Consider the following 27,104-nt stretch of genomic DNA (forward strand, 5'->3'; position numbering starts at 1 on the left):
GTGTGTTTGTGTCTGTGTGTGCCCAGGAGAGCAGAGAGATAATCATGTTTAAATATTTAATAATGTAAAATTTGTTAGGAAGGTTTATTCAGTTGGCTAACAATCAATCAATAAATACAAGCAGTAACGTCAGTTATTTCGCATAATTAAAAGGAAAAAACAAAATGCAACATTTTATGAGGTGACCTTGCCAGGGGTAAACATCCCCTAAACACATTACCAAAAAACATTTGTTTTTACACATGAGTGTAAAGGAAGGAAGAACAGTGCTTTGGTTTATTTAAATATTATATATAATAATTCCATATTATTTTTGTTAGTGTCGTGTTATTTGATATTATGTCCAGCTTTATGTAATTAGACTTTTGAACAAACACAGTATTAAAATTGTGGCTTAAACTCTGAAAATAAATTGCAGTACCTTAACCGAATAATTAGCACAATTAGTAAAAGAAGCTTAACCCTCAATGAAATATTCTGAATTCTAAAATAATAATGCCCAAGTAATCTTTAATTTCATAATTTCTGAGCTGCAGCAACAAATACACAAAAAAATGTAAATGAATTTGTAATTGCTTTTCAGTCTGTGATGAGGCAAACATGGCAGGAGTGGCTTATGTTGGCCTGGTAACTTCCCTTAGGCTAACAACAATTATCATTGGCATTTGATTTTTTATAAACCAGAAGAGTCCAGGCATCTTTTCTTGAGTAATGTTTTGCGCGGTTCTCATTTGCAATTAATGTGACTGTTTTTTTTGTGACATTCTACAGAAAACCTCAACCAGTATGAGGGGAAATAACCTCTCTAACATCTGCACTGGCCTTTGAAAGAAAACTCATCCACTTTGTGGTTCACCAGCACACATGCAATAAATGCATACTCAGCAAGTGTTTTGCACATGAAACAAGCACATTAACCTGAATGATGTGCAGAGCAACCACAGTTTAGTTATTTTCCTGTTTTTACATTAAAAAAAATGTATAAACAGCACTAAGTCAGCACACAGTACTTTCATGATGAGAGCAGACTGCAAACAAATTAATACATATGGTACACATAGTATATCTTATAATTAATACTAGTCATCTTGCTGACTCCTCCACTAATCACACACTCAACAGTGCAGGGTTCGGATCAGTTGTTTACAACAGACAACCTACAGTTTTTTTGCCAAGTTAGTTGCAGGAGTATAGATTGCAATCATATTTGACTCTGAAAATACTTGTCTGTCATCAGAGAATTTGGCTCAAGAAAGTGCACCCTAATGTTAATCCTGTTTTCTGATGTTCCACTTCAACACAAATCTTCTCGATGATGTCCTGGTACAATCGTGAAAACAGCAGTTCAACATTCTGGGTGTAGATCACTAGAAACATACATATATATTTAGATATTCTGTTTGATTTTATAACAGTAGATCCCTGTGAACGTTACAAATTGCATCTTTAAAGTAAATGCATGTACACGGCTGCGATGATGGGTCTCAGCTTTGTGTTTTTGAGTATTCAATCAGCGTGAGCAGAACAAGCTCATTATAACAACAGTGCCACCATGACACAGATTCAGAGTTGAAGCTCCAACAGCACACCTGGGGGAAAAGAGGCACATGTGGAAATGATTGTATCGCAGCTCCACAAAAACAAAACTGAAAACATCAAACAATGTTTGGCCTGTTGCCTTTTCAGAAGTAGAACAGCGCCAAGTCAAGACGACATCAGGTCTATGAGGGAAGGTACAAGACACCCCTCAAAAACATCTATATTTAGAGTGGAACTCCATTTTCATAACCCCAAAAACCGTGCACCCTTCTCTCCACCCACTCCTCTCTTCAGCTTGACAAGCGCCGTAACTTTGTAAATGGGTTATCCCCATGCACTCGCCCACGCATCAGGTACAGTATAAAAAACCTGGGGCATCCTGTTATGACTTCTGGTTTCCTGTTTCCTGTGAAAAAACAGCACCCCCTCCTCCACACAAATGCACTCATGAACTCCTCCACTAATCACACACTCAACAGTGCAGGGTTCGGATCAGTTGTTTACAACAGACAACCTACAGTTTTTTGGGCTGGTTGTTTGAACACAAATTACTCCCAAATAGGGGTCAGACAAACCCTCTTTCATAGGTTTGATCTGCTAACAATCACAGTCACCATGTTGTGGTCAACAGTGCACTGCTGCAGTAACAGCAGTACAGCAGCCATGTGAGGACGCCGTTAAGCCAAATACGGTGACAACAGCTGTTCCCCCCTCCACCAGCCTCCCTGCATTTAATTTGCTTTCATTCTCTATATACATGCCATTATTTTACCTGCTAGTGTGGAAGATGCATTAGTGTCAAGGGACCACTGAAACAGCAATAACACTGCTCTGTGTGTGCTCGCGTGTGAACTGGAAGTCGGCCATTTGACAAAAACAAGTAAATGAGAAATAAGCCTGTTTGTGATGCATAGCCTACTGCCACAAGCACACGCAAACACAGACACACTCTGCCTAGATACCTGAACATCTCTTATTGTAATATGACGTCTTTTCAATGCACCTGTGCTAACTCTTAAATGCCATGCAAAACAATTACTGTCTTGTTGGGTCCTCAAAAACAGTGCCCCCTCCCAATTTAATGCTGTTGGTTCTAATTATTTAATCATTTTTCAATGGCTTTGTCATTTCCTTTGTTTAATTCTGATGTCAGTCAAGTAATAGTATTTTCACTTTTTTTTTTCATTTGGCGCAAACTTCACATTCCACAAACCACTCAATCACCCATTTTCTTGTTTTTCACACAAGAAAAAAAAATCAGACTGCCATTCTTTTCTGTTCCTCATTTAGAGCTCATCAACCCCTCCTCCTTTCTCCACGATTCGAATTCATTAGCAATCAAAAGGCCCTGACAAACGCCCAATCTTAATTACCCTCTCATTTGCATATTTGCATATTAATCACTGCAGACTTTGCTGTTTTTCTGCTGCTGCAGCAACATCCCCCACCCCTTAGCACAGATCAGACTTTGGCTCCCCACACACTGCGACACTACACCTTTTCTCAGAGCTCAGGGCCTCATATTTTCAGCACGAAGTTGACAACACATTAAACACTCCCGCGTACTCAAGAGAGACATGTATAAATCACTGGGCTTGCAGTTTAAAGGCACTGGTGTGTGTGTGTCAGCATTCATGTCCTGCTCAAAGTCATTGTAGGGACCAATAAGGCAATAATGGACAGACACTATACTATAGATCTGTTATCCATTAATGATATCCTTCTCTGCAGCTGGCTTGTATTTATATCTTTAACGTTCCACCGGATTTGGCTCCCCCTTCTGGGAACATGAGTGTATGGCCAAAAAAAGATCTTTGACAAGACATCAAGACGTACCTAATACTAGTCAAAACACTTGCAATAACGGCAAAAAACAAAACAAAACAAACAAACTATGACAAAACCAATATACTCAAATTGATGACTATTTTGATAAGACTGGTGAATGTGATGATGCAGATATCTTTTTTCACGAAATGGAGTAAACATGACAGTGTAATTATTGCTTTAATTGATATTAAATAGAAAAAATGTATGTGTGTAGACTAGTTATCTGTGTGTTTCATATAATTTTCTTTCCTCCTTGTTAATTTACTCTTTTGAAACACATTAATCTTCTGATTAAGACTGTACAGGAGAAACCAAGCAGACTTCATCAGACATGTGGTCATAATAACAAAAAATATGAAGTTACTTCAGGTAAGTCCACACATTACCTTACATTAATGTTAAATATGGGTTTCACTGCAGCCATCATTCATGTTCTAGGAAAAATACTTGTTTACAATCAGCCCACTGCACCAAAACAGCACATCAACCCATATTGTACACGTCAGCAGAGTTTTCCTGATAAACCAAGGATGAAGAAGTTCACATGAGAATGTAGCATCACAGTTTGCGCGCGCATATCATACAGTCTTATTAGTGAGTGTTCAGTCTGCAGTGTATGTGGAAGTTCTACAACGTGACCCCGCAAAGTCAAACTCCTCCCCTTCAGACCATGTAATTCTGCATCATAAACAAAACATACAAAAGAAAGAAAATAACTTACGAAAGACAGTATTTACTTGTTACATGTTTCATGTCTTTCCAAAAAAGGTCAAATTCAGAAGTGAGAGTTTTGATTCAAGATTTGGTTGCAAGTTCAGGACAGTTACTACCAGCATTTCAAATCAGCTCTGTCTGGGCGATACTTAACGAGAGTGAAAATGACAAAGAGGATAAAAACCAAGGCTTTAGTTCCCTTGGTATACTCGCAAAATGGTAAGAGGCTTAGGTTGTGTGTAAATTTACCAAAACCCCTTTGTCACAAAGTCATTAAAATCAGCAGTGAAGCTACCAAAAGGGTAGTTTTCTTAGGGTCCTGAAAAAAGAGAATATCTTTAAACAATAAGGGCAAGATCAATGAAGCAACAACAACATTGTGTCCTTTGCACAGAACGCACGCAAAGGTAAACAGCGGCAGAAAATGCGATGATGTACATGTAGCGGCAGGGCTGCACCAGACTCACATCACACAGACACGTTTACACACACACACACACACACACACACACACACACACACACACACACACACACACACACACTCTGTGGCCTGTAGCTTCTGTTATAACCTCCTTATAAACCAGGAAATATAAATTCACTCAACTATATAAATTCGGATGACACAAGGTTCAACTTTAAAAGCACATTTTACAGTTTATTTTCAGAATTGCAGCATGTTAACAAAGAGTAAAGTTGAAAATGTTCTTTGAATATTGAGGAGTCCCTCCAATGACACCCCACAAAAACAAAAAACAATAAAGTCTTATTATCTTCATAAGCCAGCCTGCAATTTCAGTGAAAAACAAACTGTTGGCATGAATTTAAGATACATTCTACTGTCATTTACAGACGGGAGATGGATCAGGCCTCTGTCTTTGAAAAAATACTGTGCCCATAAATTAGTTACTCGTTCCAAAGGTTTACAGCATATTTTGATTCTTCTTGCCATCTGACCTTTGAGCAGCAGATGGGGCAACTGGTTTTTCCATTAAACCATTGTTGTCTCGTTCCCGCTTTCTTTTTGACTACAGCAGCTTTACATGGAAAATGAAAAGAAAAGAAAAGAAAAAAATAACTTTGATGTTACTGTTGTCCAATATACATTTATGCACTCACAGTTACATACCTTCTGATGGGTCTGGTTTGGCTGATCAGGTCTGGAAGTTTGCTGTTTCTGGTGTCTGGCAGCAACATGCTACTTGCAGCAGCCACAATGCTGAATAAGCCAAGGATGAGGAACGGCAGAGCCTTGAAGTGAATGCCTTAAAAGAGAAATAATGAGACATGATGAAATGAAGCATTTATATACTTGTTAAATCCAAACAGCATTTTTAAAAAGTAGAACAGGCACATTTTGATCAGGTATTGACATTACGTTGTCTGCAGTGTTTGTGAGGAACTGTCATTTCACTGTCTTGCACGCCTGCTAGCATTTTGATTTTAAAATAGTAGTACTACTATTCATAGTAGTTGCAGTGGCAGCAGCAGCAGTGATGGTAATAGTGATGTGGTGTTGTTAGGTAGTTAGTTGCTAAGAGCAAAATTGCAGCATGGGATTTGGAACTACACCACACAAAACGAAAAGCAGCAATGTGTAGTGCATTAAAATAAAAATGATAGAATAATAATAATAGGAATACTATTACTACTACTACTACTACTATAATAATAAAATAATCATCACCATAATTATGTGAGAAGTCTTTAATTTGGGAGGGAGAGGTGAATTGTTTGTGTGTTAGATAACATAAGCATATCCTGTTACTTGGGGCAACCAACAGAAAACAAACAAAAAACACTTGCCGAGATAGAGAATGTATGGACAGATGATGGTGCCGGTGTGTGACACTGTAGTAATGGCGCCGAGGCCCATGTTCCTGACCACAGTGGGGATGAGCTCAGTGAAAAACAGGAAGATGACTCCAAAAGAACAGGAGACACCCATCTTTCCTCCAAGGGCAAACACCTGCACCAATACCGGCATGTCTACAAAAGGTATTGACACATAAGAAATGCAGGATTTCACAGAGAGAAAGTACCTTCCAAGTTCCTAAAACTGCACAGAGGCTACTGACCTTCAGGCACCAGCTGGATGAACATCAGCATGACTCCAGAGAACATCATTGTACAGCAGATGACTGTGGGCCGAGGAAACCACTTAATAAGCGGCCAGTTGGCAACATAGGCCACGATTTCAATAACAGCCGACGTGAAGCAGTTGAGATAGATGTTTCCAGTGAGGTTGCTTGTATTCAGTGACATCCCATAGAAGACAATATTTACGGAAACACTGCAGAAATATAACACCAAGAGTGGATGAAGACTTTAAAATGCACACTGGGGTCCAATTTGTTCAGGTTCAAGTCATTTTTAGGTGCTACAGCTTAAGTTTAATGTAATAGAATTAAAGTAGGGGCTATTTAAACTGAAATGAATGAAAATTATTTATTTTTACCATAAAGATAAAACATGTTGTTATATCATGGTCAATTAAATAAAAATGTAATGCAGACAAAAGAAAAATAAGTACCAAAGGAAAAATCCCACAATAACAGTATTCCTCAGGTTAGGGATGTGCATAAAATCCATGTAACTGTACTTCCTCTGATTTTCACCTTTTACTTTCTGAAAAAAAATGTAAAAAAAAAAAAACAACAAAACAAAACATTAAAAAGTTGTTAAATATTGCAAAATGTGTACAATAGGATTGCAACCTTGAACTCCAGACAATCCTCTGAGTTGAATATGACATCTGGAGCAGATATTTTGTTAATTTTGGCAGCATTGCGTATCACATGCTCAGCCTCCTCCACATGGCCTTGATGCAACAGCCATCGTGGAGACTCAGGAATCACCCTGTACAAACACAACACAACACAACACAACAAAACAAACGGGTTGTAATTTCAGGTAAGTCAGGTGAGTCTGCTTTCAGATCCTGACTTGGCATCCATGTCACTAGTCACAAGTATGTCATTCAAATCTACATGCAGGTCCATGTTAACTTGTTGAGTTTACTGTTTACTGCCAGCTGATTTTTAGCTGATTTAGTTTTCCAGAAAGACATTACAGCATCAAACATTTTGGAAAGTAAATTGTGCCTCAGAAAACTTTTTTTTGTTTACCGGCTGAATTGGAAAGCGATTGATTGAAACGTTTATTTCAAAATTAAGGCTTTTTTTTTCGAAGAAAAACAGCATACAATTAAATTCAGAAAAAAAGAACCTAGTGAAATGTGCGTAGTGACTTTATTCATTCATTTCCATACCCGCTTCTTCCCGAGCTCAGGGTTGCGTAGTGACTTACCACAAAGGCACTGTACTATTAGGTATTCACAAATATAAACAGAAAATTCCTAAATTGTCAAATAATGTTTTTTGAGACTAAATATCTAGAATTTAAAATCAGTTTAAAAGCAATTCAGGGACAACCATTCTCTCACTGTCCAATAACACACCTCCCTATACCAGTCAATACAAATGGTCTGATGCATTGTATTGATGTTGTCTAATCTTCTGAATGCAGGTGATGGCACGTTTTAAAAAGCAGTAAAATTCAACAAAGTCAACTGATGAAAAGCATCAAATCATGACTCACCACCACAGAGGAAGGAGCAATAAACTGGGGATGGCTGACGCAACCTGCAGCATCCTCCAGCTGCGTATGAAGTAGGCAAGGAGCGGCAACATGGCATAGCCGACGGCATAGCCGATACAGTGGCCAATCAAGCAGAAGGTCACCCTGGAAGATTTACCGAGCAGCTCAGACCCTGATCAGGAACATAAGCAAGAGTTCAGAGGAAGATGTGGGAAGAACAATCATATTTACGTGCTGTTTGCCTTACCCAGTATGTGTGAGACTGAATAATTCTGACTGTATCCTCTTAACAAATTAAGGATGGCAAACATAATCCAGTTAACCGAGGCAGCCTGGAGCAAGGCGGTGAGGGCATGCAGGATTGTGGTAAGAAAAAACACCTTTTTTCTGCCAAACCTGTTTGTTACACAACGGACAGAAACAAATTCTCATTGTGAGTATACTTGACACACTGGACATAGCACTTCACTATTTTCCTCTTTGTCTCTTCCCCTTTGACTGGGATTTTGATTTTGTCGCAACAAATGTCTGTGGAAAGCATTTTTTATTGATAACGAGGCAAGTCATAAGCGCATTACTATAATTACAGCTAAAAATGTATCAATAATCAATTAGTTGACCGAGAGAAGATTCTGCAGTTGTTCTCTGATTGGTAATTATGGAGAGAAGGCCGTTTAGTCGGCGACGAGAAAGTCAATGAGGACACCTTTTTTCAGACAAGCCAAAGAGACAAAACCACAAAAAGCTCATGAATAAAATGTTATTAATTATTGGACTTCTGAAGAGTGCAGGGCAAATTGCAAAAGTACAATAGCAATCAAGTAATTCTGAAAACAAGTCGGGTGCATGAGACGGATACATTCTTACATTTGTAGCCAGTAACTTCCATACTGATGTTGCTGGCAAAATAAAGCTTGACACCTGGCAAACACTGAGTAGACTACAGCGATGGGACTAACGTGTTACAGTAACGCAATTACTTTTGACAGTAAGCAGCGCTCCAGTAATATAAAGCCGTCCTGTTTTCCCAGGACAGGTCCTAATTTTATGAACCTATCCGGGTTGTCCTGGTCTTTTCTCTCTAAATATAAAGTGATAAATTAATGAAAAGTAATTCTATTCATAAAGGCAAGGCACACTTCAAATATATTGAAATCTTCGAGTATCATTTTTGTATCTCATTGCCAAGTTTCTTGGTTTTCAGTAATCCAAGTATTGTCACTCTTTATAGTCATTCTCAGTATTTTCAGTTTGTTCTGGCTTAATCTAAGTAAATTATAAAAATAACTTTGTGTTTGTATAGACAGCATTGCTCAACAGATGTGAATGCAAATGAATGCAAAATGTCAAGTTGATCAACTGTTTTAATTATTCTCCAAACAATAACAGTACTAAAATCAAAGCTGTGCTAATGGGAGCATTGGAAAGAACCACTTTGTAACTGAAGTTACTTTTCACAGTAACGTATCACTTTTTGGTGCAAGTAAAAAAATTTAAATTAAGTAACTAATTATTTGTCAGAAACTAGTGCAGCATTGGTAGAAAAGAGGGAACCCTGGAGTCTGCACACTTAAACAGTGACACAAAGAATGCAGAAGACATTTCATGTGGTTCTGTGTGGCATTTATCACCATTGTGCTGCAATAAAATTAAGAGCATTCTTCCTTCTCTTGCACCCACCCACTGTGTACCTGTCTGAGGCATGACCATTACCAGCACATCCTGCCAGGAAACCCAGGAAGAACAGAGAAGTGGACATAGGAACCTTCCATGCGTTGTCACACACCAGATCCCACTGTGGAACAAAACAGGAACGATGGAACTGCTATTGACAGAGGCACAGGCTCAACTGACACAACTGTCTTTCTTATTGTAGCATGTTAAATGAAATGTTTATTTCTTCCAAACCGCCCCTGGCCTCTGGAAATGTCAACACAAGTGAATCAACGGCGCACAGGTGTCGGGCAAAATATTTCCTCTCGTCTCGTCTCTCTCTCTCTCTCTCTCTCTCTCTCTCTCTCTCTCTCTCACACACACACACACACACACACACACACACACACACACACACACACACACACACACACACACACACACACACACACAATATGAAGGACATTATACCAATAAGAAATCTAGAATACCAGCGCGAGCAAGTAATTCGGGTTAACAATGCCTAAAATGTAGTAAATATATCCAATTGCATTAATGAGAGGTACGCGTGTAATGATACATTTTCTGTAAGAGATGCTGCTGTTTTGTGATGAGATACTATAATGCATTAATCGATCATTAACTGATCAGACCTAATTTTTTTCACGCCAGGAAAGTCCTTAGTTCGCTTTCTTTGGTCCGGACCAAAATACAATGTATCTTTTTGGTTTGGTGCGGTTCCTTTTCACATTGCAATTTTCGCAAGAGTCCCAGGATTTGACAGCAAACCCACATGTGTGCAAAGATCGTGCAAATCATTGGACAAAACGGTACGGGGCGGGGGGTGGATCTCCGGCGTGCTGCACTCGTTGTGCTCATGTTTGTTTGTTTTTTCCACACAAACACAAGCGTTTGCAGGTAATTTGGAGCATCAGAAGCTTTGGATGCAACGTCGATTTTATGAGGAGATGTTTACCATTTTGCGACAACGAAGCCGTTTGGCAAGAAGCGTCTCCTCATTGCTCCACGTTGAACCGCGACTCATGTTCGCCTGACGGTCCGACGACGTGCTACTAAACTTTCTACTATGCTAACCAAAACATTATTTCCACTAATGGTTGTGGCTACGGAAGCCTGTGACGTGTAAAACAGTGTGTGATTTCACAACTGGTTCAAGCCACGGTGCGGTCGATCTCACACATCAATCGATGGTTCGTTTGGAAGCGAACCGAGACCACCCCTCCGGCGAGGTCTCGGACCGGCTGTTTGCTCCGCACCAGAGTTCGCTGGTTTGTATTCACACCAGCCCAAAAGGTCCGCAAAAGGGACTTTTTTGGTTTAGTTCGAACCAAACAGGGCAGGTGTGATTACGCCCTAATATTGACTTCATCTTCCATGGTTTCCATACTCACGGTCAACTAGAGCCGAGTCCACTCTAACTCGTGGGTATGAACAGCCACGAACAGAACATGACACGAAACACATTGCTACGTCACCCTTATGGTCTCTCAGCTCTGCTCGCTTGGAACCCCAACGAGGCAGGTACCAAAATCGTAACCCCTGAGACCGTGCTGGGGCTCGTAGAAATGCCTGATTACCGAGCCGTACCGTACCGAGATGTTACCTAGCGAGCCTAAGGAATAATGGATTAGTCACACACAACATAACTCTCCCGCCTCGAACATTTCCCCCATGAGTCCTTGCGACTCTTGTGCAGCACCAACTTTCCCCCGGCCGCCGCCATGCACTTGTAGGCCAGCGAGAAGTCTACCTCCGTCACAATGGTGTTGATGTACACGTCGGTGCTGTAGTCCCATCCGTGCGCACAGGTCTCGGTGTCATTGCTGACCCCCGTCCCGTTGCAGCTCAATCTGTACCGGGAGCAGCTGTCGGGTCCGGGGGTTGTGGCGCTGCTGCTGCTGCCGCTGTCGTTCAGAGTTGAGTTGAGCGGCGGCGCCCTGCACCGGTACCCCGGCGTGTCCGCCACGAACACGGCCAGCACCCCCATGTAGCCGGGCGGAACGGCGCTGAGGCTGAGCAGGACCATCATCAAGATTTGGAAACAGCCGTAGTCGCCCAGAAAGGACGTGAGGGCGTCGTAGTCTTTGCTGGCTGCCGTCTCCGCCATGACTTCACAAACAACTGTTGCATAAAGCTCCATGCGAGAACATACCAGCATCCAACTTGCAGAACGTGTTCAAAAGCCTAACCTAGACATCGTTAACCAAGTAGATGTAGAAATTTGAGGTTGAGTCTTGCGGGCTGTTCTTTACTTTTTTGTTGAACAACTGGCAATAAATCAAGCTTTGATTGGCACGGGCCATGGACACAATTTATTATTATTATTATTATTATTATTATTATTATTATAATAATAATAATAATAATAATAATAATAATAATAATAATAATATTTATTTATTTATTTTATTTTTATTTTTGCTTAGAACCACATTACGACTATTAATTTTAATTACTAATACTTAGTTGTTATCACTATACGCACAATTGTGTAACACACTGGACATACAAGACATATCTTATTTCTGTCAGTCCTGTTCTTACACAAAACAAAAACAGTAAACACACAAAGAATATTTTGGAATATATATGTATATATATATATATAAACTGTTGCCTGAGTAAAATGTACAAAATTGTAACGGGATCTGCAATCAAAGACACTGACAAAGTCATTGTTTGCATTCAAGATAACTGTTAAACCAACAATTGATAAGCAGTCTTACCTAACTAACCACCTGCTTTTGCGTATTGTGAGAAAGTGTAAAATACAATATAACAAAAATGTTACAATAGTCTACATTTCACATTTCACAAGAGAGTCGGTTCATTTTTCACCAAAGTGTTTTCGGTGAGAAAAAAAAAGGCAAAGGTAAAAGAAGAAGAAGAAGAAGGAGCTCTTCTATCAGTAAACTGCCTGTGCGTAACACAACCTTCGCTTTGTAGGCTATAAAACAGCATCATGTGACTTTGTGCCATGTCAATGTAATAATATTACATTTTCATTGCCACAGTTTGGCTAAATTTCCAAAGAATTTTCTAAAGAGAGCACTCTTGGTTCATCTCGTCATACCTTCTCTTGCACGTCACTCTGCTGTATGACGTTCTCTTTTTGAAAACAGCAGCTGTGATCACAAAGAGAGGAAAATACCGTACGTATCAACAGCAAAAAACTTACATAGAGGGCACAATTTGTATTGCGTCATCAACTTTAGAGATCACTCACACACTCACACACACACACACACACACACACACACACACACACACACACACACACACACACATACCGTCTAATGGGTTTGGTCTCACTGATCAAGTCAGGAAGTTTGCTGTTCCTGGTGTCCGGCAGCAACATGTTCACTGCAGCAGCTACAAAGCTGGTCGCACCAAAGATAATAAATGGTAGGACCTTTAGGTAAATACCTGTAAAAGGGTGACAAAAAAAATATACTTACATTGGTTGCAATCAAGGGGACCAAACAACAAAAGAAGAGAGAATAAAAACACATACAGACTGGCTTTCGATCAGTTGATCTACTGCCATTGAGTCACAGAAATAGCCTGTGAACCATTAAACAAGGCCAACAAGATAATCCAAATTATGTCTATTTTCAGATCTGGCAAATCACATCCATTTTAGTAAATTTGCTCAAGAATAGAAGCAAGCGATAGACTTTATTGAATTTATTTCTGGGGAGTTTAGCCACAGATACCCATACTATTGTCAAAAAAAGGAAGTCATTTCTTTTTTTGAAAAAAAGCTTAATGGGCCGCTAATGGCCCAAAAGTCGTAGTTTGCCCATGCCTGTATTAGATCTTTAACTATTGTGTCCCATAAACCAATGGATTTATTATAAGTAATCTGTGGCACCCGTGACCCTGAATAGGAATAAGCGGGTATAGAAGATGAATGAATGAATGTAATCTGTGGCAGGGTTAGATAGTTTTAACATACAGTATGTTGTCATGAAGGTCTTAACTCTTTGCATGCCCAATAGCTGTGTATAAAGAAGAAGCTTTTTGTATCAGCCAAACAATACACAGTAACAGAATACTTGCCGGTATAGATGATGAATGGACATATGATGCTGCCCATGTGTGCGGCTGTTGAGACAACCCCAAAGCCCATATTCCTCACCACAGTGGGAAAGAGCTCAGTGAAAAACACATAAATGAAGCAGAATGCAGCAGCGATGCCAATCTTTCCACCCAGGGTGAACACTTGCATCATGATCTGCATGTCTGAGGGGAAAAAACAACAACTGTCATCACGCAGGGCAGGGTGAGTCATTTTCGTAGATGGCAAATTGTAAAGTGAGCCCACACCTTCAGGAATCAGCTGGATGACCAGAAGCATGACCCCACTTAACATCATTGCGCAGAACATGAGTGTGGGTCGTGTCATACGGTTAGCAAACAACCAGGCGGTTAAATATGTAATAATGTCTATAAGTGCCGAAAAGAAGCAGTTGAGGTATTTATTCCCGTTCATATTACTGGTGTTGAGGGAAATTCCATGGAAGACCATGGAGACCGACATCCTACAGAAACACAAAGTCAAGACTGGTTGACAAAAGGAGGACAAGAAAAAAAAAGAAGATAATCTTATGGTGCAATTTTCTCCCATCTCCCAGAATACAGTTTTGTGAAGATAATTCAAGTACTTATTCCTCCATTTAAACTGAAGCCAAAGAGCAACCATAAATTAATTCAAACCAGCCTTTCAAAGATTCAAAATGCAAATATTAACAGCATGTTACTTTTTTTCTCCTTCACAACATTTTAACCGTAAAACATTGCAATCACATTATGTTTTTAGAATATCAGAGTTAGATTGATTATAAAAATTGGGTTTATTTTCCAAATATTTGTAAAATGTGAAACTCTAATATATATATATATATATATATATATATATATATATATATATATATATATATACATATATATATGTACCTAACTTTCATACCTAACTTTGTTAGGTATGAATTATATATATATGTATATATATGTATATATATATACATATATATATATACATATATATACATATATATATAATTCATACCTAACAAAGTATTATATATATATGTATATATATGTATATATATATATATATATATATATATATATATATATATATATATATATATATACATATATATATAATTCATACCTAACAAAGTGGATGCTCAGTTTTTTAAGTTTTAAACAGAAAAAAAAGGCATACCAGAGGAAAACCCCGATAATAATAATATTCCTCAAGTTACGGGTCCGTAACAAGTCCAAATAATTGTATGTATTCTCATTTTCTCCTTTTTCTTTCTGAAACACAAAAATAAAAAAGTAAGTAAGTAAATAGTGACATAACGCAAACAGGTCAAAATCTACATTTTGTCTGAAGATTTTACTGAGTCAATTTAATTTAGCTCTAGCTTCAATAAAAGAGAGACTTAAAACAGAATAGTGACCATGAGCTCCAGGCACTCGTCAGCTTTGAATATAACTTCAGGAGACGGTATTTTGTTAATTTTGGCAGCATTGCGTATGACAAGCTCCGCTTCCTCCACCCGTCCTTTATGCAATAGCCATCGTGGAGACTCCGGAATCACCCTGCAGACACAATGGTTCTTTGAAAACAGTGTAGTAGAGGGGTGTACATTTTAAATCACCGTTGGAACTGAGAGACAAGTAAGATTGAATTAAAGTAATTTACTCTCAGATTATATAAAGAGTGCACTGAAATATAATGAGCATAAAGGCAAAGTAGCAGCAACAACAACTGCTGTTTGAGTGCGCGGGATCACTCAACACAGTGAGGTTAGCTACAAAGACTTTCATGTGTCCGAAGTGATTTGATTAACAAAAAGTGAACAAAAAAAACAACACACAAGTACACCACCCACACTACTCACTGCTAAATGAATTTTGAAGAAGCAGAAGCCCTCAAAGCCGCTGCTTGTTAAAGGCAACAATGGAAAATAGAACAAAAAGATCCAAAGCTGCTGGATTTAATTTTGACTAAAGAAGTTTTGATTTGAGACTAAACCTTATTCCTGAGAGGAGCAGCTGGAAAGAAGCATGTAAAAGGAGGAGAGAAAGAAACAAAAAAAGAAGAGAAACGTTGGTTAGAGCCTTTTTACAAGGTAAATAACAAACTCAGACAAATAGAAAAGCAGGTGAGATCTACCAGTTTTAATAGTGCAAACATAAGGAACTCATAACTATTTTGACAATACTGTCATATCACCTTTGGCGTGAGACAACATTGAGTTTATTTTTTCCACAACTGGTTTAATGTAATGTGCAGTTGTGTAGCTAGTCTTCAGGATGTGTCCAAATCACTTACCTTAAATTAACTATCACATTCGTTCAAAATGGACAAAAAAATTACTTTTTATTTCACTGGCAGTTGTTGGTAGTTGACAGGTTGAAACAGGTAGCAACAGCACGGGGCTTACTATTGGTGCAAAGGCCCACATCAGATGCTATGAGCCGATGCCATGTCGCTAGCGGCTATGCATACCAGTGATTCAAAAAGAAAACAAAAACACTCATGCCAAAGCCATTTGGAAGTGAAGACCATCCAATTTTGATAAAGGTCATGCTGTGCTATGACTACCTTTGAGTGCTCTTAACAGTGGTTTTCAGCTGTTCTCCCTCTATTTATCCGACCTAAAAGGAGGCTTCAGCTGAAGGCTGAGAGAGATTTCAGAAACGTCATGCAAGGTGAGATTTTAACCAAACTACTTAAATTCAATTATCCAGTTAATGACAACGTCCGTTCATGAGCAAAGCATTTTTTTTTGTTTTTTACCTCCACCATTACTTGACAGATACCAAGAAAAGGAACTGAATTTAAATAGACGGTTATGTCTAGAAAGCTGAGTCACCTACCACCATGTAGGAATATACAGTATGCTGGGGATGGCAGAAATCATCAGTAGCATCCTCCAGCTGCGTATGAAGTAAGCAAAGAATGGCAAGATGGCATAGCCAATACCATAACCAAGACAGTGGCCCACCATGATGAAAGCCACCCGAGAAGACTTACTTAGCATCTCAGACCCTGCATAAAAAAATAAAAAATAAAACCACAGAGGTGATGTGGTCCATGCACATTTAGACAAAAAGCAAACTGAATCTGGACATACGCATTCCTCACCTAGGATGAGTGACAAAACATAACATGACATCTGACTTATTCCTCTCAGGCAGTTCAGGAAACAGTACATGAGCCAGTTGATGGAGGTGCCCTGTATCAGGGCAGTGATGGCCTGCAAGACCACAGTGGAGAAAAACAATGGTTTTCTACCAAACCTGCAAGATCAAGGGGGAAAAAAAGTGTGAGAGAGCGACCTGTCGTGCTGTGAGCAAACAGCATTGGGCAGGTTTCCTAAATCAGATAAGAAGATATTTCACCTAGAAGGCTGTTAGATCGAGTTGACCCACGAAACACTCACACATCCAGCTGCGCAAGGCTAACCAATATAAACAGTGTATAACGCACATATTTTGATTTATTCTTTATTATTTCTTTAGCATTCATTGGTGACGGCAAAAAAGAAAAAAGAAAAATAAGGAACATTGAGTGAGTTCCTCATGACAATCATTTATCATAATTTGTCTGCATACATCCCATATCTGATTGGACATATGAATTAGTACCGACACGCCACTATAGGGTTGTTTGTCAAGTGGTGTGTGGTTGGTTGTCCTTCTTAAAGAATCAGGAAGGTTGAGAAGAAGGGTTTAGCGAGAAGGGGCCTTAAGATACTAGTGTTTCCCAGATTACTTCGAATCATCATTCTTATGACTGCTCTTAAGGTCACACCTCAAGACGGTACTTCAATGAGCTGTCCACCACGCCCTGAAAATAAATCAAGCGATGCCAGACAAATAGATCTCCACCATTTAAGCATTTATCCGTATTAATTCACGATTTAAATGCAATGCTTCTAACAGATTTCTTACAACTTAAGTATCTAATTAATATGCCCTAAATAACACAGGTGATAAGTGATAAGTGAAAGAGTGTTACAATTCAGTATAAAAGCTAGTACTGACTGCTTCATTATCTATGAAATACGGTAAACTTTAGAAACTTTGGGTCAGAGTTTTCGAGGCTTTTCAGAGAATAAACCATTCTTCTCCTCTGTTTTTTGCAGGATGTAAACAATGAGCGACACTGCCACCCTCAACGCTCAGTACAGCACTGCAGGTACAAATGAGCTTGAGGCTGGAGTGTGATTTTTACCATTCAGGAATTTACAAAAACAATAACATAACGGGTCAGCGCTTAAATTTTTGTGTCTTGCTCAGTCGGCAGTGTGGCAACACCTTTATATGGAGTAGCAGGTGGAGCCTCCCTTGGTGAGGTTACAGTCAAGTGCATGGCACAGTTTGTGCAAGGACAAAAGCACGCTCATAGACAAAAATTAATATTTATATTTATACTATAAATATAAGTATAAAATATAACATATAATCATCAAAATATGTGTTGTGCACACTGTTTTATTATCTCATTGCTTAAAGTAAAGTTGCCTGATACGACTGGATTAGTGTGTGTTTGGTCACTAAGAAGGTTATAAAGAGCTCATTACCGCTGCTAATCAATTAATTGCGTCACCGTGTGCAAATCGGAGCCACCAACATTAATGTTTAGGGATTGGAAGTTTGGCTCTTTTCAGCTGCTAAAGAACAGCCGGCTCTTTGGGCTCCAAGACGCCTATCAATTTGGGATCTCTCGCTCTTAAGTCCTTTAGAAGGGTTAGATCGGGGAAATCAGAAGCCATTATTATTACATTATCAGCTAACCACTGATCTCTGGCAAATTTGACCAATTTGTTTTCACTCTCTTGTTTGTGCCACAGGCAGAACAAAAAAAGAGCATCAAGGTAACTATTTGTTACTTACGCCATTTTTGTTGGGTTTTTTGTTACTCCTTGTATTCATTAATTTACTGTTTCAAGTATTGAAGCAACAATGTGTGCTTTAGATTATAAAAAGAATTCAAACTAAAAGTTGTATTGCACTCTTGCTCACTCTTGCTCACACTTGGCGAAGGACGTGACATCCAAGCCAAAAACTTGCTAAAAGTGGCATTATGTCTTTCCGCTTTGCTGCTTTTGTCATTGGGTTAATTCATCCTGATTCACAATGCAGCGAGTTAGTCATACCTTAGTCTTACCTTGACCACATTATATCCATTTGTCCATCCAATTGCTATTACACTAGCAATTAAAAAAATGAGCAGGTCAATTTAGCTCAGGAGATCATCCCTCAATTTTCTTAAGGGTGGGGCGTGAGGGGTAGTTTTCCTGTCTAATTACCAAAGACCTCTGTGTGTGCCTAATCATATTTCAACAAACATTGTTGTTCAGACTAGGTTTTTGTACATACTGAGAGGCTGAAATATTTTGAGGATAAAAACAATTAAACTACAACTACAGTTCTGCTGGTTTAGTTAAGTCTTTGTATGTTAAACTTTCTACCATGTCCTGCAGCCAAAAAAGCCTTATCTGTTCTGTTATGCAATTGCCATCTCAAGACATCTCAAGACAGAAAACTTTGGGATTATTATTAGTTTGGACAGTTCCCTCTCAATTGTCTGTGAGACATCATTGTTATTCTGGAAATACAACCACTGTAGTCTTGTGCTTCTCCACATTCGCTGGAAGTAGCTGAAGCTGTGCCACCCCCACCCCCCGCCCTCACCACCACCACACATTAACCCTAGTGTTCAATCGTCCTAATGAATGTTTTTATTGAAGCAAGTTTGCAAAAATGAACAGAACAGATGCAGAAGGCTCATCCAAAGTACAATTCAAAATCCACTGTACTGTATCTACAAAAAGCTAATAGTAAACATAGCCACAGTGGGTTCCCAAACTGTCCTACCACGTTAAACTATGTAATTGCCAGTAACAGGGAGAGCTCCACTGGCCAAAAAACGTTGTGATGTATGGAATCACAGACCAGGATTAGTAGTCAATACCTGATCGTTCCGAGCTTGGCTGAAGGAAAGTGACGTAAACTCAAGCAACTTTAGTTTGAAGTACGGCCGCTGAATGGTGTCGATAAACCGCTAGTCACCACCGCTAACTCCGTGCTCTGCTTGTGTTGTGTTCAATGGCAGCAAAACTTAAGAGGCGGCCATTCTGACTCACAAGTTTCGTAAGTTTCACTCCTTATAGCGATTTTAAAACTGCTAGCTTGTTAACACCGGTCGAATAGAGTTGTATCCGTTTTGTGCTTTGTGTGGACTTAAGTTGTGCGGATCTTCTTGTCTAATAATAAACGACTGTGAGACTCAAGTGATCGTTTCAGCGTCTACACTTTCTCTTCTAGGACAGCGTTCTGATACAAGTCAACAGTATGAAACAAAATCATTCGAAGCCCTACTAAAATGTCTTGCACAAAACAAAACAAAACAAAACCACGGTTAATACAAAAAGTAAATCCTATGGTTTCAGAGACACGGGAGGCACAAAAAACGTCCAAGGACCTTCGGTTCGCCTTGCAACCGTGACTCCGCACGCGCTCAGGTACTGGTCAGGCTTATGGAAATGCTTTCCAGCCGAACTGTCCCGTACCGTGAACGGCTGGCGCTAGCCGTGCAGGGCTAGTTGAAGAAGCGACAGAAGGAAGTACACACTACATGTATTTTGACTGGCAGAAGGCGGAAAAATAAAAATGGACTCCGTGGAGAAATTGAGGGGAGGTGTTCAGCAACGACTTTTAACAATAGCTCGGATGGTCAAAAACGCATGTAGTGTGTACTTCCTTTTGTCGCTAAATTAACATCACTTTCCTTCAGCCAAGCTCAGAACGATCAGGTACTGACAACTAATCCTGGTCTGAGAACCCCACCCAACGGCATTTGATTGAGAACCCAGTCCATTTGGTAAAAGCAAAGGTAAAAGGAAAAGGACTTTGCTTTTGCCTTTTCCGTTTGCAAAAGGAAAAGGCAAAGGCAAAAGAAAAAGGCAAAAAGAAAAAGGCAAAGGCAAAAAAAATGTTGTCATTGTTTTTTCCATTTGTTTTTTACAATGCCAAAATGGAAAAAGCAATGAAAAATAAACCCTTGTATTTCTATTTCTACATTTATTTATTTACTTTTAATTTTGGCACTCCTGTGATTCCATAGTGATGTCCCGCTACTAATCGGCATTTGGTGGTAGTGGAGCAGGCTCACCGAGCCGCCCTGTTCCGCGACATAAGGGGTCAAACAACCCGGCAAGCGACCCGGGAGGTGCTCGCCGCTTCAACGACATCATCGGAATGATTCTACAGCCAAAAGTGCCCAACAACTACAGCTTGCCGGCGGAGGTGACACCCCGCTGGGTTTGGTCCGTGGAGAAGGGACTAAATGCCGATCGATTGCACGACATCCCTCATCCAAAAAACATGGTGACAACGCGCTAACTTTAGTAGAGAAGAGGCTAGAGATTACCGCTTTAACTGTTTGGTGGCTTTGTGTTGTGTTTGTATTGTATATTATTCATTAAGGATTTAGGTAAAATCAATGTAGAATTGACAGAAATTAAAGCCTTTTTTTTTTTTTTTTTAAATTAACAATTCTCTGTCTGTTGTAGGCAAATCGGTCGTAAAGGGAAAACCATTGTCTCAAAGTCAAATCGGCAATTTGATCAAAGGGGCGTGTTAGCACATATTTACTTAGCAACGCCCAACGTGTTTAGTTTAGAAGCAAACAGTTTAGAAGCTCAGCCTCCCTCACATGATCCGACCACTGCAGGCATCAAGACAGTCAAATACCTGTAGGGCCAACAGGCTGTTTACTGAGATAAAACATTATTGTTGTTGTACTTATGTTAATCGATTCATTACGCCAAGTTGTGCAAGTGCAATTCGCATGGCAATGCATCGTCCTTTTAGATTTATTTTTGTTTTTTAGTTAGTTATTTATCCCTTGTGACATAAAGATTGCATTCCTGTGCAGGCTTGTTTGTTTAAGAAAATTCATTATTTCAATTGTGTATTTCTAATGGAGGATGAACTAAACTAGGAAAAAAAACACTTGCTTTATGTACAGGTGTGCAATTTGAATTTATTTTGGCTTGTTTTATCATTTAGAGCATAGGTGTCAAACTCTGGCCCGCGGGCCAGATTTGGCCCGCAGTCTCATTATATTTGGCCCGCGAGGCTAAATACAAAATCACTAGTAGAGCTGGCCCGATGGTATTATACAGCACTTGTGCTGCTAATACTACTAATACCAGAATGCTCTGCTGGTATTTTGGACGTTCATTGAAGGATATTATCATGGGCCGTTACATTTAGTATCAGCATGTGTATTAGCATGTGTGAAAAGGTTCCAGTTGGAATTTAAATCAGAAGGCTGCAAAAAAAGAGGCATGCCATTTTTATATTGATGAGTTTTTTATTTGAAATTCGAGTTTGCATGTGTGCAATATGAAGTAATATATTGTATAGTATTAAGCTTTGCTTTGTTCCATATTCAGGTTGAAGCTAAACTTGTTTGGGTCCATATAAAAAAGTTCACTGCTCTTTCTGTAATATCAATGTTGGCCCGCGACTTTGTCTAACTTTGACATTTTGGCCCCACTGTGTGTTTGAGTTTGACACCCCTGATTTAGAGGATTTAAATTTTGTTCAAAACATTAATACACTGTGGAGATTAACGAGTTATTTCAACTAAAACTGCTCTTAATGACGCGGAAGAAAGGTCTATCTAAAAATAAACATACTGTGTTTTCTGTCTTGAGCGAAACATGTACACAACAATGACAGAGCAAAACCAACGGGGGGGGGGGGGGGGGGGGAGGAGTGGAGAGGGAAGTGGAGAGGGAGAGAGAGACCCGTGTCCACCCCCACCTCTGCTCACCTGTCCGAGAGGTGTCCAGTACATAACGTTCCAATCAGGACACCCACAAAGAAAATTGAAGTGGAAACAGGAACCTTCCATGCGTTGCCACACACCAGATCCCACTGTGTAATAAAACAGGAAATGTGTATCATTGTTTCAATGTGCCCTAGTTTTTCCGGTTGAGGAGCAGCAGAGCGTTCATTACCTCCGTCACAATGGTGTTGATGTACACGTCGGTGCTGTAGTCCCATCCGTGCGCACAGGGCTCGGTGTCATTGCTGACCCCCGTCCCGTTGCCGCTCACCCTGTACCGGGAGCAGCTGTCGGGTCCGGGGGTTGTGGCGCTGCTGCTGCTGCTGCTGCTGCCGTTCAGCGTCGAGTTGAGCGGCGGCGCCCTGCACCGGTACTCCGGCGTGTCCGCCACGAACACGGCCATCATCCCCATGTAGCCGGGCGGAACGGCGCTGAGGCTGAGCAGGACCATCATCAAGATCTGGAAACAGCCGTAGTCGCCCAGAAAGGACGTGAGGGCGTCGTAGTCTTTGTCGTTTTTCGCGTCCGCCATGCCAATGTGTGCCCTTGTGCAAACCGCTTGAATTAGAAGTCAATGCGCGCCGGTTTCGCGTTAGACTGTCAGACTTCACCTTTTTTTCTCTCTCTCGTGCGTTCACGCCTTTTCCCCCCCTCTTTCTCTTTCTCTTTCTCTCTCTCTCTCGTGCGTCCACGCCTACGACCTCGGGGGGCCTTGTTTTTGGTTTTGTTTTTAATGACGAGAACACTATATGTAATCACCAGCAAGAATGAATATTTGTGGTCGCTGCGTCCTGCTGGCTTGCATTAGACCCTGCTTTTTCCCGGAAAACACTCCGAGGCAGGTCACAGAGACAGAAAAGCTGTAAACACCCTTCAAATCTCAAACAGTTAGAACCAACCCCCCAACTCCCCTCTGCTGCACATTAAAAAGTGCTGCAGCCACACACCAGTCTGTTCAGGGAGTTGGCATCCAAGGCCAGAGATGGGGCTGTGCAGCACCAGCGGCGTCGCATTGTGACTAATCAGCGACCTTCAGCTCCTTTTCCTGCCCGTAGATGCGCTTGTTTGGAAAGAAGAGTTTGCTTCTGTGTTTCCAGTCAAGTTACGTGACAAGACGTCTTCAGTTCGGCACAAGAAGGGTTAAATAGCGAGAAGCCTCTCTCACTCACGCATCTGTCGCTAATCTGGGTATATCTTGATACGCCTGAAGTAACAGCATCAAGTCAAACTGGAAAATACAACAACAAAAACAACATGCTAATCCATTTACCCTGGAGACATCTTGACCTGCAGTGTTGGGTTGTACCATTTGTAGGAAAACTATTCACGGCTTTGTTCAATTTCCGCTGACAACATTTCTGAGAAAGTTGTAAATAATGTGTTTGGTGCTTGTGAGGATTGCATCATCTTCTTCGAAGTAGTGTACCCCGAATAAGTGCTTTGATTACTTTGATTTCAGAGACTTCAGAGATGTTTTTGTCATGGCAGCTTAGAGGGAACTAATGTGCAGTGAGGCAGGGACAAATCTGCCTACAGCTGGTTTCTGTGTCTCTGATATTTACCAGGAAGTGCTCGCGTGAGCAGAAGAGTCCCGCAGCACAGAAGGCATATTGTTGCAAGTAATTTAAGACCTTGTGTTCTTCCCGTTTAAGGTCTCTACTGTTCTCAGTTTAATGTGCACTTTAATGGTCCCATCAATGCAAAATTCCCATTGCCAGTTTTTCTAACAGTAATATGTGTTTCTTCATGCCCTCAGGCATCAGTTTACAACTCGGCTGTCAGAATGAGTTCATCAACCCGCCCCTGACACATAGACACTCAAAGCCACGTTTAGCCGCACAATGTTTTGTGGAGGATCTAACAAACATAAGTTCTAACGAGAAGCTAAAAGTTTCTGCCAAGAAGATTTTTTTCTTTTTGCAGGAGGCCTAATTATGGTGCTTTCTGCAGAATTTTATGGACGTATAATGTAGGATATTTTACTCTACAGGCATTTTATTATTTTCCTTTTCCTCCAACTCTTGTCCACTGCAGGAGGATTTTAGGATTTTGCTATTTGAGAAGAAGGCATGATTGTGCTATTTCTTCTCTTTGGTCCTTGTCCCTATTGCCTCTCAGTCTGTGAATCTGTTTCAAATCACTTGTGTGACGCTGAACCGAACGTGCCTCGCTATCACTTCCATGAGGTGAACTCAGTAGACACCTGGTAGATCCGGTTTTGCCCATATGGCCTCAGGCCGCCTGGTGATTACAAGGTTTTTTGAAATGCAAAGAGTGAGGTCAGTGTGTGGACCGTATATCTGTGAGAGAACAGCAAGCACAAAGACATTCAACAGCCCTCTGTAAACCTGTGTGGTAGTTGTCAGTCTCAACTGTTGTTCTACTTTTCTTTCCTTGTGATGTCAAGTATATTTAACCCTGTGTTTACAACCTACTGTAAAAAATCTTCATACAAATCCTGCCATAGTTTCCTAAAAAATGACTTAGGTGAATAAACCTAAAGAGAAACAGACAAACTCCGGAAGCTTCTCACAACACTTCCAACGTTCTGCATTGCAACGAGATTAAGATCAAAATGCTGCATGTCCCACATGTGAGATCAGAAATCTGTAGGCTGTGCACATAATGTTGGAGGAACTGCCTCTCCCGCATAGTTACTGTTGCATAGTACTATACAATAAGAACCTGGACGACAGAAGAATATGTAACTCTCAAATCCTTTTTTTAAAAAAAGGTACCTTAAATATATACATTTTTGACAAAAGTTTTTTGAATCAAAGGAGTCAAACTCTAATATGATCCTTCTTCAAAGGATAAAACAGGGTCTATTTATACTGCTTTCTATCTTTCAGTGTCTCGTTAACGTCCCGCGTCCTCAGAGGTCAAAGAGTTCAGTTCTGTGACTCGTTTACCATGAAACGTACTGTCTACGTCTGCAGCGCAAGCACCACTGGATGGCGCCACAGAGCACAGCCTTGTCAGCGTAGCGCTGTTCCAAAACGGCCGGTTTGGGTGATATACGGAAAAATATAGCGTAGTTTCGACAGAAGTTATTGTATGACTATACCAAACAGCAGTGATTGAATCATACCGAAACAGTTTAAAACTCTTAATTTAATTTAATTTATGTATATAATTTAATATTCAATTTGATATGTATGTATTAAATTGTGACATTTTATCATTATTAACAACATTATCATTATTAGCGTTGTATTTTTCTTGTATGGATGAAAAATACATTTGCATTTTTTTAAAGCAGTTTTATCAACTCAGTATTTAACACTTGAGCAACAAATCTTTACTCAACTAAATAGTAGAATGAAAATAAATTGTTTAAAATTGTTGTTAAAATTTGTTTTTAGCATGTATCCAGATCATATAAGAAGATATTTAAGGGGAAGAAACAACCTTTTCCAAAGTGTATTAGTTTTTAAAATATTATCTACACACACACACACACACACACACACACACACACACACACACACACACACACACACACAATTTTAATAATGTAATTCAAAACAAGATCATTTATAAACCAGATATAATTTTTTTTAAATCTAAGTATAATGATCTGTTTTATTTTGCCCGATATTTTTTTCTCATTTGTTAATCAGTTTTTCTTGTATGTAGCTTCCTGAATCCATTCGGGGAATGTTACGGCCTCACCTCTACAAGCACATTCACCTGCTTCACACAACCGCTGCGGTCATCACCACACCCTGTCACAGTCTTGCCAGAGCCGTTACCATGGCGACGTGGCTGACCAGCTGCATGACCGTGCCCTTTGACCCCAGGAGAGTTGACCTTTGGCCTGAGAATCATCAGAGGAGTGGGGGCGGGGTGAGGAGTGTGGCCCTTGCTTGAAGACAGTAAAAGCACTTCACTGATTGGCTATCATTTGCCCTTTCCGTAGCCCCATCTATGTAATTGGCGTATTGACCAACTGGACCTTTTGTACATTGTTAGCAGCACCGTCGCCCGTTTACACTGGACAAAGTGTATCGTCGGCGGGTGTAGGAGCCAGATGATGTTCCCTGGTGCTTCTCTTTGGTGGTGCGTGTGAAATAAAACTTCCACTTCAGCTGATCAGAATCAGCTGATGGGATTTTCCGGGTAAATAATGAACGGGACATGTGAAAACTGAGCAGTTAAGACAGCGGAGTGTGGATGATTTGGGAGCCTCCACCGCCTACATTCCCATCTTCACCCCTGATCTGTCTCTGGCTCATCACTTGTCAATATTTCTACATTAATCTGAGAGATTGCGTAGTGGCAGACACACTGGTGGTGAGGGAGGGGCTCCATAACTAGAGGATGGAGATGTGAAGGGGGTGGAGGCATGCGGAGGACAAGGACGTACAGAAGGAGAGAGGCCTGGGGGTGGAGGAAGACGGAGATGGATGGTGGGAAAGACTGAAAAAAAAGAATATGAATTGAAACCAGACAACGGCCATCACTCTGCTGCTTGTGGTGTCATCCTCGTATCAGGACGCCACTTTCCACTTTATCATGTATTATTATTATTATTATTATTATTATTATTATTATTATTATTATTATTATTAGTAGTAGTAGTAGTAGTAGTAGTAGTAGTAGTAGTAACTGTAGGAAAATTAAATTTTGGTGAACTGTCCCTTTAAGGCAAGACGTCTCTAAAATATCAAAAGTCATCTCTCTGTCTGAATCAGCTCTGATGTGTGCAAGAATCCTGAAAATAACGGCTGTTTAAGAGCTCAGGCTCTTCCAAAGTAAAAGCACGGACCTGATTCATGGTGGGAAAACGCCCTGATTTCATTCCAAACGCAGGAGATAAAGACTTCCCGGAGCTGACAATAAAAATGACGGCTTGC

At 40.1% G+C, this 27,104-nt stretch overlaps 2 protein-coding genes across 4 annotated transcripts; both read right to left on the reverse strand.

Annotated features, from left to right (window-relative positions):
* Positions 1-1,171: 1,171 nt before the first annotated feature.
* Positions 1,172-11,524, reverse strand: LOC142885061 (organic cation/carnitine transporter 2-like). 3 transcript variants are annotated; one of them, XM_076021163.1, is made up of 10 exons: positions 11,107-11,524; positions 9,374-9,477; positions 7,930-8,078; positions 7,683-7,854; positions 6,800-6,941; positions 6,616-6,710; positions 6,161-6,375; positions 5,212-5,347; positions 5,040-5,119; positions 1,172-1,589 (listed from the first exon to the last, which is right to left on the reverse strand). In XM_076021163.1, the coding sequence occupies exons 1-9, from the start codon at positions 11,512-11,514 to the stop codon at positions 5,074-5,076; spliced, it is 1,467 nt and encodes a 488-aa protein (XP_075877278.1). In that variant the 5' UTR covers positions 11,515-11,524; the 3' UTR covers positions 1,172-1,589; positions 5,040-5,073. The 3 variants fall into 3 exon arrangements, with proteins under 3 accessions (XP_075877278.1, XP_075877279.1, XP_075877277.1); XM_076021164.1 differs by lacking the exon at positions 1,172-1,589 and adding an exon at positions 5,889-6,071 and having other exon boundaries at positions 4,581-5,119; positions 11,107-11,521; XM_076021162.1 differs by lacking the exon at positions 1,172-1,589 and having other exon boundaries at positions 4,581-5,119; positions 11,107-11,523.
* Positions 11,525-11,928: 404 nt separating this feature from the next.
* On the reverse strand, positions 11,929-22,865 carry LOC142885060 (organic cation/carnitine transporter 2-like). The gene is made up of 10 exons (XM_076021161.1): positions 22,418-22,865; positions 22,231-22,334; positions 16,525-16,679; positions 16,257-16,428; positions 14,831-14,972; positions 14,590-14,684; positions 13,686-13,900; positions 13,419-13,601; positions 12,647-12,782; positions 11,929-12,481 (listed from the first exon to the last, which is right to left on the reverse strand). Exons 1-10 carry the CDS (start codon positions 22,775-22,777, stop codon positions 12,424-12,426), a joined length of 1,620 nt encoding a protein of 539 aa, XP_075877276.1. The 5' UTR covers positions 22,778-22,865; the 3' UTR covers positions 11,929-12,423.
* Positions 22,866-27,104: the final 4,239 nt, after the last annotated feature.

This window comes from Nelusetta ayraudi, unplaced genomic scaffold (genome assembly GCF_046127955.1).
Source record: "Nelusetta ayraudi isolate G7.1 ecotype Tasmania unplaced genomic scaffold, CSIRO-AGI_Nayr_v1 ptg000011l, whole genome shotgun sequence".
NCBI lineage: Eukaryota > Metazoa > Chordata > Actinopteri > Tetraodontiformes > Monacanthidae > Nelusetta > Nelusetta ayraudi.

Excerpts from the sequence above, each read along its gene's own strand:
- LOC142885061 (XM_076021164.1), bottom strand. The coding sequence starts at position 11,514 with ATGCTGGTATGTTCTCGCATGGAGCTTTATGCAACAGTTGTTTGTGAA. Across the intron at positions 6,942-7,682 it reads TTGCTCCTTCCTCTGTGGTG|GGTGATTCCTGAGTCTCCAC; the intron begins GTGAGTCATGAT and ends GTGTTTGTACAG. Across the intron at positions 6,711-6,799 it reads AGGATTGTCTGGAGTTCAAG|AAAGTAAAAGGTGAAAATCA; the intron begins GTTGCAATCCTA and ends ATTTTTTTTCAG.
- LOC142885060 (XM_076021161.1), bottom strand. The coding sequence starts at position 22,777 with ATGGCGGACGCGAAAAACGACAAAGACTACGACGCCCTCACGTCCTTT. Across the intron at positions 12,783-13,418 it reads TCCATTCATCATCTATACCG|GTATTTACCTAAAGGTCCTA; the intron begins GCAAGTATTCTG and ends ACCCTTTTACAG. Across the intron at positions 12,482-12,646 it reads GAGACCAAACCCATTAGACG|CTGCTGTTTTCAAAAAGAGA; the intron begins GTATGTGTGTGT and ends TTGTGATCACAG.